This window comes from Silurus aristotelis (genome assembly GCF_946808225.1).
Source record: "Silurus aristotelis genome assembly, chromosome: 8".
Lineage (NCBI taxonomy): Eukaryota > Metazoa > Chordata > Actinopteri > Siluriformes > Siluridae > Silurus > Silurus aristotelis.
In genome coordinates this window covers 12,831,866-12,841,752 of record NC_139581.1, presented here as the reverse complement: position 1 = coordinate 12,841,752, position 9,887 = coordinate 12,831,866, and the positions used below count along the sequence as shown (strand labels likewise).

The 9,887-nt window shown below is 37.5% G+C and overlaps 1 protein-coding gene across 4 annotated transcripts; it reads left to right on the top strand.

Annotated features, from left to right (window-relative positions):
• The first annotated feature begins 2,582 nt into the window (after positions 1 to 2,582).
• LOC310730330 (uncharacterized protein C11orf87 homolog) lies at positions 2,583 to 5,751 on the top strand. Of its 4 annotated transcripts, none has more exons than XM_083549211.1 (3): positions 2,716 to 3,200; positions 3,322 to 3,393; positions 3,759 to 5,751. In XM_083549211.1, exon 3 carries the CDS (start codon positions 3,943 to 3,945, stop codon positions 4,411 to 4,413), a length of 471 nt encoding a protein of 156 aa, XP_083405337.1. In that variant the 5' UTR covers positions 2,716 to 3,200; positions 3,322 to 3,393; positions 3,759 to 3,942; the 3' UTR covers positions 4,414 to 5,751. The 4 variants fall into 4 exon arrangements, with proteins under 4 accessions (XP_083405336.1, XP_083405334.1, XP_083405337.1 ...); XM_083549209.1 differs by having other exon boundaries at positions 3,715 to 5,751; XM_083549210.1 differs by lacking the exon at positions 3,322 to 3,393 and having other exon boundaries at positions 2,583 to 3,200.
• Positions 5,752 to 9,887: the final 4,136 nt, after the last annotated feature.

Genomic DNA, 9,887 nt, shown 5'->3' with positions numbered 1-9,887 from the left:
CATTGCTGTCCTCTATCTCTCTTCGCTGACATTTCTAGTACTTTTTCAGTTGCAGTCATCAAACTGATCACATTTTCAGAGATCTGTCATACCCTTTTCTCTTCCTTCCTTACACTTTGCCTTCATCAAATTCTGCTCAGTTCTTTCAACCCCACATGTCAGTCACTTCACTATGCTGACTTTAGTACACCTTGGATCTGCTCCTGCATGCTTGCCCTCTCTCTTTCTCTCATCACATTCTGTCTTCTTTGCCCAGAAACTGTCTCCCTTGGTCACTTTCCTCTCATTGTAAATCTGCTTCATCTGCTATGTTCTTCTCATTGTGCTCCCAATTATTCAGACACTTTTTATTCTGTTTCTTTTTTCTTTTCTTTTTTTTCCTTTATTTTGCTTTAGCTTCTGTCTTTTTACTTTTACTTTCTACATTGCCTTCTTTTCTCAGCTTTCTTCCTGCTTCACCTTGACTCTTCTCTGTCCCCATTCATCTCTGCTTCTGTCACATTTTCTGTCATTGTATTAAGCTGTCCTGACTTAAATTGGTGAATTTGTCTGACAAAATGCCATATAATACTTTTGTCTACAGATACCTACCACAGCGCTTCTATTCTTCTATTGTTACAACTGGCTGTAGTTTTTTCGTACTTGGCGGTTAGCAATATTTTTCTTACTTTCCTGCCTTGTTTACTTTCCACAAAACATTTCATTCTCATTTCTCTTTATATTACTTTTTGTGCTTGCTGTGCTTCTAAATTTAGAAACCCTTTGTCCTTACAAGTTCTATGCTAGAAAGTAATATCACATAAACCATTTTTTCTACTTGGATTATAGGTGACAGAGCTCAATCACCTCATCATATGTACTCTATTGATTAGCTAATTATTGCAGGCAGGATAATACTTGCCTTCTAATAATTTCTAAACTAAACACTAATAAATGCCATGTTAGCTTGTGGTAAATCCTAGTATATTACTCTTGCTATTACTGTTAACATCTACAGTCTCTGTCAAAGCTTTGGAAACATTTAGTCCTTTATTTTTAAAACACATTCATGTTTCTTTTGTTCATATGCAACAAACAAGGTCAAACAATTTGACATTTTTGGCTTTAACAGAAGAACTTATGTAAGACAGAGAACAATTGAGAAGATGTTGGCAAGCTGCCTCACATGTACAGTCAGACATGGAGGTGGAAGTTTAATGGTTGGGGTTGTTTTGGAACAGGGAAGGTTGAAGACTTATTCTGGAATACTGGACCAACACAGCTACTATTCCATACTTCAGCGCCATGCAATTCTGTCTGAACTGCAGCTAATGGGAACCAACTTCACCATACACAACACAATGAATTGAAGCATATTTTCAAGCTCTCTAAGCAATGTATTAGGGCATTTCCACATATACCCATATGGCCAACCGAACACCTGACTCTCAGACCCATTGTGTTTCTGTGCCACAAAGTGTATAAGTATCCAACTACAGTATACAGTAATTGTATAGGACTTCTTTGTATGCTGTAGCACATTTTCCTTCACTGGAACTACAGAGCCTAAACCTTTCCCAGCATGACAGTGCCCATAAGCAAGATCTATATAGACATGGTTTGCTAAGTTTGGTCAACCCAACTGCACAGAGTGCACACCCACATATTGACCTCAACTCCACTGAACACCTTGACAAACAAGAACTCTGACTTCACCTCAGGCGTCCTCACCTGAACTCACTAATGTTCTTGGGGCTGGATGAGCACACATCCCCACAGCTTCACTCCAGCATCAATTCCATGCTAGAAGGATTCATTACAGTTAGTATGCTTGTGTGTGGGCTGCCTTGCATTTTACTATGGAGGGTGAAAAAAGGGCATTATTCACAACACTAATCTATTAATAATAAATAAGAAATATCTCTTGAGCTTAAGAAATGACTTATTTCTTTTAAATGTTGATCAGAATTCATATAAGAGCAACCCTAATAATATATCTTAGAATTTCTATTTAAACTATGTAAGGAGGAAAAGATGCACATTCCCTTTTAATTCTATTTACCAATAAAGACATTGGCATGGAGTGAATATCAGTACATTTAAAACTGTGCCTGAGAAACATTAAAATGATTATGAAAGTCAGTAAATATCCCCAAGAAATATTGAGCTCTTTTTTTGAAAATGATATAACAAACTGATAAACGCATATTACATTACATTATTCATGATTTATATTGCCACAGAGCTTAGTTCATCACCAGCAAAACAATATGTATAAAAAATTCAGTGAAGATAAATTTGTGAAATTAGTGTAAATTAAATTCAGATACTGTAAAAACCTGTTACATGTGCAGCACTGGTGAGATCAGTGCTAAAACATTGACAGTGCAAACTGAAGAGATCATCTCCACCAATAAACAGTCAGCACTTCGCTATTGGCCTCCAGACCTTGAAGTCATCACTACCTAACTGCTTTAGTCAGGTCAGGGTTTAGGAGCACAGGCTTGTAAATGGGGTAGACACTTGCATGAACTTTGCCAAAAATATTTTTGTTTAGTATTTTAGTAGTACACCCCGTTTTATTTCACCACTGGACAGTATCACATAAGTCCAGTCAATTTATGCAGTCTGGATTTCTGGATTTGCCATTTTCAGCCATTTTGACAAAGGCTGTGAACTCGACAACTCGGAACACCCTTTCATTAAGTGGAAACTCAGTCAGCTTCCGTATCAGTTTCGGGCTAAACACTTGCACGCGCAGCCCAATTTCCCTGTTTTACACAGCGATTTTGCATTTCCCCTGCATTCAGCACTGAACAGCTCCCACTCGCGCGACGAGCCCTGGGAGGAAATCTAACTCAAATTCAAATGCGCCTATTGTTCTCGTGCAAGTGTTGAGTTCTCGCCGACTCAGCTGACGGGACGAATCGGATCGGGCGCAGCTTTCCGTGACACGAGTGGCGACAAAAGCGCGTCGTGTCTTCCTCTTTTTTCAGCTCGTTGCAAGCTTTGCTCTGCAGATCTGAGCAAAAGCCGGAGCATATGCGTGGTAGAAATACGCATGAATGAGCTTGCTGGATACTGTGCCCTTTTGGGGTTATCGATACGTCACCGGGATCTGTGCGGGATTGGCCGCTTTTTCCCCTTCCTTTTATATTTCTTTCTCACATTTTGCAAACGCGGCCAGTCTTCGCCTCGGGAACGGCTCACAGTTGCGGAAGGTAAATGCATTTTTTATTACCTAATATAATGTTCTGATTAAAAAAAAACGTGTTGGTTGTCGTAGCTCACATTGAGATTCGTGTTAGATGTGTACATTGTGATACATTTTGCATTCTGTAGCTCATCTGGAGACCACTTCAGTCTCAGGCAGGAATGCCGCATTTACAAATTAAGATGCTTCCTCCAAATCGGGTGGGTTTTTTTGTTTTGTTTTGGTTTGCTTTTTATTTTAAGATTGCATTTACCCAAGGGAAATGATTATAATTTATAGCAGACCAATAAAGCTTCAGGCCTAAGGATCCTGATTTATTTATTATTCATTATAAAGTTCGGGCACTATTGCATAGGTTTTATTAGTCCCACTACTCCTGGTTGGACAGAAATACAATATGTAGGCAATGTTCAATGTTCTGTGGATATTTCTTTTTATTGGTTGTTTTCACCCATTCTTCTCGACTTTAAACAACAATAGATTACTAAGTGATTTTGAAATTTCATTGCTTTTTTCCTTAGGCACATTAGCCGTTTTATTCAATTCTTCAATGGATCTATTTTAGGCTGCCTCCCGAGGGAATCTTGACTTGAAATCCTTCAGTGCTTGAGGAATGAGCGCAAGATTGAGGCTACGGTGAAACACAAGGGGTGGAAATTCGCCGTCAGCTCTCTTCACATCATTTCTTTTCATTTCCTTTTTTATTTTTTTGTAGACGGGAAATACGCTTTTTTTTTTAATCGGACTAAATGAGCCCCGGGTCCTCCGAAAGCCTGGCGCTTTCGATCCCACCGTGCACCTCAAATGGCACGACGAGCGCCAATGGCACGTGCGCCGACCCCACCGATCCGCTCTTCCGCTCGTTTTCGTCCACGATGGTGCTCTTGGTGCTCCTGGCGATGATCGCCGGCACCATCCTGGTCTCCCTCGCCACGTTCCACCTGCACAAGAGCAAGATGAGGAAGCGCAAGATACAGCGAGCGCAGGAGGAGTACGAGCGCGACAGCGGCCGCCCCAAAGCCGTGCGAGGCAAACCGGCGATCAGGCACTGCGTAATGGAGAGACCCACGGCGGTGCAGAAAAGCGATGTGAACGCGAGACGATCGGATCAAGAAGCCGCCGAGGACGCAGGCATTCCGGAGATAAAGTGCGCGGACACTACGAGACATACGAGTCAGACGCACGGAGATCACCTGTTGGAATCCGTCGCGGTGTCTTGATTGACCGCGTTGCCATCCCGATCATCTGACACTGTAAATACATTCCGTGTTTTCGTATAATTATATTACACGGAGGGAGATACCGAACCGCTTCTATACGCATGAACAGTTCTAAGTCTTCTTCAGCTTCAGGAGGGAGGAGCCCGGGTACAAACAATGGACGCGTGTTTCAAGGCCAATAGATTTATAACGGTTTATAAGGTAGTTTGGCTGTGTGTGTCTGGGGATTGTATAGATCTGCTTCTTTCATCCATGTGAATAAATAGCCCCCCAGTTCTAAAACAAGGAGCAGCCTAATCTCCTGCTTCAAAGAGCCTAAAATTCATCTAGACTGTCAATCTTGATGGATGATTTGGACCCATGTGTAATATACAAATAAGAGTAGGAGACATGCTTGATGATGTATTTGTTGCCAAAAGTCAGGTATGGCCTAATGACTGAATTGAGGATATAAATAGATGGAATTTCTGTGCATTAAAGCTGAAATAAGGACCAACTAAAATACATGGGCTTTTAGACTTAAGTGTAGACTTCGGCATCATACTTCCTCAAACATATTTACAGTATTTCCCAATAGCCTCTGCTCAGCAAGGTCCCCAGTGTTAACACCCACAGTGTAGCAAGTTAACATTTGATTTATGATAGAACGCTTACATCTTACATTTCTCATTTGCATCCAGATAGAATAACCAAATATGGATAATGGGCATGGACATGCAGGATAACAGAACACTGTGGATTTTGCTGTGCACCTTTCTTTATAGGTGTTTATTTTTTGAAAAATTAACATGTGTATCAAATTAACATGTGTATTAGGCTAAATCGTGATCTAAGTTAATGTCAGGTAGGCCTAAAGTGAGAGCTGAGAACTTTCTCTGAGAGCTTGGCATGAAGAAGTGTGGTAGTTTAGCCCCCTTTCCCTGAGACTGTTAGCGCTCTATTGCAGTTCCTAGTGGTAGTATAAACAGCATCTTTATATTTTGGTCACAGTGCCGTAATCCCCATAGCGATATCCAATATACTGTATATCCAAAGGTATTTTAGTTATGTATTACGCTACAGCTTTTGAGCATTGCTTTCTTCTTTGCATTTTTCGCTCAAGATTAATCTAAAAACTAACATTTATCTATTTTACTATACTATGACTATATCTAAGGAATGTCATTTCAAATCTACAGTGAATAAGACATTTTGAAAGTTATTTTCTGTATTTCTTTGACGTTGTGTTTAACCATAAGAAGACATTCAGTATATATAAAACATTGTAATAAATTAAGGTATTCTTTTATTTTCAATGCCTACTACTTTGAAATACCAATAAAGAATTGTAAAAATGTGTGTGTGTGTGTGTGTGTGTGTGTGTGTGTGTGTGTGTGTGTGTGTGTGTTCTTCTTGCAGTTTTAAATGGAGCATCATTAAGATAATAGGCTTATTAGTATAATATGCTAATCGTGACAGGGAATAGAAAGGGACATTATAAGGGAGCTGGAATGCTGGAGGGTAATGTATAGTCATCTAGTGTTATAAAATATCTGTTCAATATGAACAAAGAATTTGGTTTTTGGCTGAAAAGGTAAAATAATAAAAGTGGTTAAGGCGATCTGTGTTAACAGAACACATTTCATAGCAGCAAGTCAGAAGTTATGGCAAATTCTCATATACCCTTTAGGTAAATGCCTTGGGCCATTACAGTGCTTTTAGCCACGTTTCATATGCACTAGACGAGAATTCACTGGGTGATAATCTTATTTGCAGAATCCCAAAAAACATAAATTGTAGTTAATCAGACACAAGAGATATGTACTTATTTGATGTAACAAGAAGCTACTTAACCAAGCAATGTTTGGCATCTTTGCTAAAATCATACTGTCTCTTAAAAATTGGAAGTTTTATCCAAGCCCTTTGAGGACATTCTTAAATGGCAACGGTTAGTCATTATTCATTCATAGTTACACCACTGCACAAAACGATTAAATCATCTAAACAAATGTGGAAGGCCATGTGTGGAAAGTCTTAGCTGCATCGTGACCGTTTACATTACACCTATACAGTGGGACAGATGGAATTGCTCTAATGATCTGAGCAATGCTAACCAATCATATGCATCTGTAGACTAGCATGTGGAAGAGGTCTCTTAGCATGTTTCTCTAAGTGTGTTCAGCTGCCCTGTAATATAGCATGAGAAGCAGTTTGGCTATGCAGTGGTTGGATTCATATATCTCAAAGTTAAGAATAACATAATATATGCATGTATATTTGTTCATTTTACCAATGTTGTTGACCAAAGTTACAAACGTTTAAGGCATGATTCCATTTAATACCAAAAAACCAAAGCATTAAGCACTAAGGGACATACTTTTAGGTGCTACACAGACAAGTGAAACCAAATTTATACCATGGGATTAGATGTATAAAAAAAAAATCAAACAGATTTGTTGTCTATTTGCTGTGTCTGTTCATATAGATTTTAATTACCAGTGATACGTTTAATGCTTTCATCTCAGGCAAAAGCCTAATTGTTTGACTGCAGCAATATCCAGTTACTGTAATAGAAGTAATGATATCCAAGGACTAAAGCATTAATGATAATTAATGCTTCATATATCTGTCCTTTTATCCATGCTTGTACTGCAGGCAGATTTAATGTTTCCTTTTATCCATCTGTAGTTAATGACACCTGACTATGACAAACTATTGCGAAACTTTTCTTACTTTGCTCCTTCTGTGTTCATTGTGTATGGTCTGACACAGTCATGAGCAGCACATTCCACACTTAACAGCTCTTTCACTGGAAAAATGTGGACTGTGGAGGATGAGCCACTTAGATAAAAGCTTTAGCAGCCATGCATTATAGGTGTGGGAGGGAAAGTGCTTTTCCCCTAACTCCTGCTTACTGAATGACCTACTATTTTAATGGATTCTGTATTCAGAGGGCCAGTAAAATCATCTGACACTCTTGAGGGTTTGCAAATTCTAAACTAGGTTGGTATATTCCATGCATTAAATTGGTTTATTTAGTGTAGACATTGTTCTCTTTTGTTAAACTTTTCGAAAGATTGATATTTATATTACTATTATACACTAAGCAGGATTTTGATGACTGTTGTATACAACAGAAATGTCTATATATAAATTGGTATCTGTACACATTTTAATTCCAGGTTTATTCATTTCAGAGTAAAATGCCAGAATGGCTTAAAAACATCTTACAATTGGAAAAATTTTAAGATTTAGTAGATCTGCAAATATTCTATGACAAACATGAATTTGTTTATTTATGTTATCATCATAATGCAAGTTTTTCATACTAAATGGCCTATATAGGCATATTAAAAACAATGATCAGAATGAAAAATCTCATAAATATTAAATATATATACAGTATAGTTTATAATCATTATGATAGTAACACAACACTTTGAATATTCTTAGGGCAGAATTAAAGCAGGTCTAGACATGTAAAAAAACAAACAAACATTAAAACTGTTTGGGGGAAATAGTTTGTTGAATTATAACGTAAATTAATAACATGTAAAACCTATAAGAATTTCTCAGATGAACTAGAAAAACAAAAGGTTTCTTTAAGGTTATTGAATCATTAATCTTAGATTTTTCAGTGAATTATACTCTCCTAAAATGGAATCGCCTTGTTGCAAGATTCTACAAATAGGTTTATTTTTGCCTAAGAGCAACAGTATGTTATGTATGTATGTAGCAACAGTAACAATGTATGTAGTGATGGCTATAACAAGACATTGTATCCAAATGTGTGACCAATGTCCAATCACTTACAGTCTAAAATGGTGAAGAAATATTTAATATAATTATTTAATATTATTCACAAAATGTAGACCTTTAATATAATAAATAATCTTATAAATAATCCAAACCAATCATGTGTACAAAGTCAACACGCTTTATTTCTTTTGCTGTCTGGTTATTTAGACACTGCGCTGCATGTAAATAAAAACAGAAGAACAAACACCTGGCATTGGCTGAAACTGAGATTAAAAGAAGAGAAAGATTTCCTAATTTCAATGCCTTATGTCAATACAATCCTGCAGCCTTAGTCAATGCCTGCTATGACCTCCTCCTTCCAGTTTAGTTAAAGTGAATACTGTCAGTTGGTTTAATTAGTTTTTTGGTTTTTTTTGAGAAAATAAATCTACCTTAGTGATTGTATTTGATTTTTAAATATATTATTTCCACTGGCAAGATACAGCAATAAAAATGATATTGCACAGAAGAGTGTCATTTCATATAATATAATACCAGCAATCCAGCAAAGATTGTGCTGCTCTAAGGTGCTGTGAGATGCTTTCACTTTAGCTTCTTGCATTACCATATAATTACCTCTTTTTGTGCCTGCTTGAAATAGCTTTACAGCCCAAAATGTGAGTTCTTGCTGCTTCAAGACAGAAAATGGCTGCTCACTTTAGAAAAAGGACAGAGCCACTTCCTTACAGTTGTCGAGGATGAACATTTACTGAAATTGCCGTTAGGCCGGCGGTTTGAAAAAGTGAGCACTTTAGATCTCATTGCATGATGCGTTAGTGTGTAGGAGTAGTGGCAATATGCAATGTGCACATGGAACATATTAAACAGCTGTAGGGGAAAAATCAGCCTGGGAATAAAGTGAATTTTTATTTTTGCCTGAATGGCCCTCAAGACAGGTGATTGACAGCAACTAGATGAAAACTAATAAAAGTCTTACAGCAGCCTGTAAAAAAGAGACCTGTAATAAACAGCTACAAAATGGGGCAAAGTGGACAGTGCCAGCTACAGATATAGAAAGGCTTCTCCAGGTAGATTGAGAAAGAGGTTCTCATGGGACAGGCAAAAAAAAAGATTAGGCAGTAACCTACTTATAAATAATACCTAAACCTTGTGCTATATTAGTTACAACAGCCAGGTTTAGACCCTATTATTACAATGAACCTCTAGCCCATGCATGAACTTTCAGTACGATAAGAATAGCTCTTTCTTAGAGCAGTGCTTATGTAACCTAGCAGCCAGAGCCAGACATACAGTTGAATGCAAAAGTTTGAATGTGATATAAATATTTTCTGCTAACTTTTTTCACACCCACCCTATGTCTTTGTAACAACATAACCTCTTTGCAGAACCTCGAAAAAGCTTTGGTTTCTTCTCATTTGCAAAAATTACTGCTTTATTCTTCCTGACATCAGTTATAACTGATATGTTTGGAGAGAGAATCAAAGCAAGAGTAATCGATTTTGTTGTTTTTTTTTTTTTGTTTTTTTTTTTTTTTTAAATGTGCCTTTTTTGTAAACTTCGCCTTGGGCGTTCAAATGGTTTTCTTATTTTACCTTCCACCAACATTCTCTTTTACTACTTCAGGTTGACTTAGGCAGACCTAAAATATTACTGGCTAGGTTAAAAAACACACAGCAAACTACAGTTTATTCTGTATTGGTTGTATTTATTTTTTTCTCACTCTAGTCTTGTGAAGT

What these genes read in the sequence shown, in the direction of transcription:
- LOC310730330 (XM_083549210.1), top strand. Translation starts at nt 3,943, where the DNA reads ATGAGCCCCGGGTCCTCCGAAAGCCTGGCGCTTTCGATCCCACCGTGC.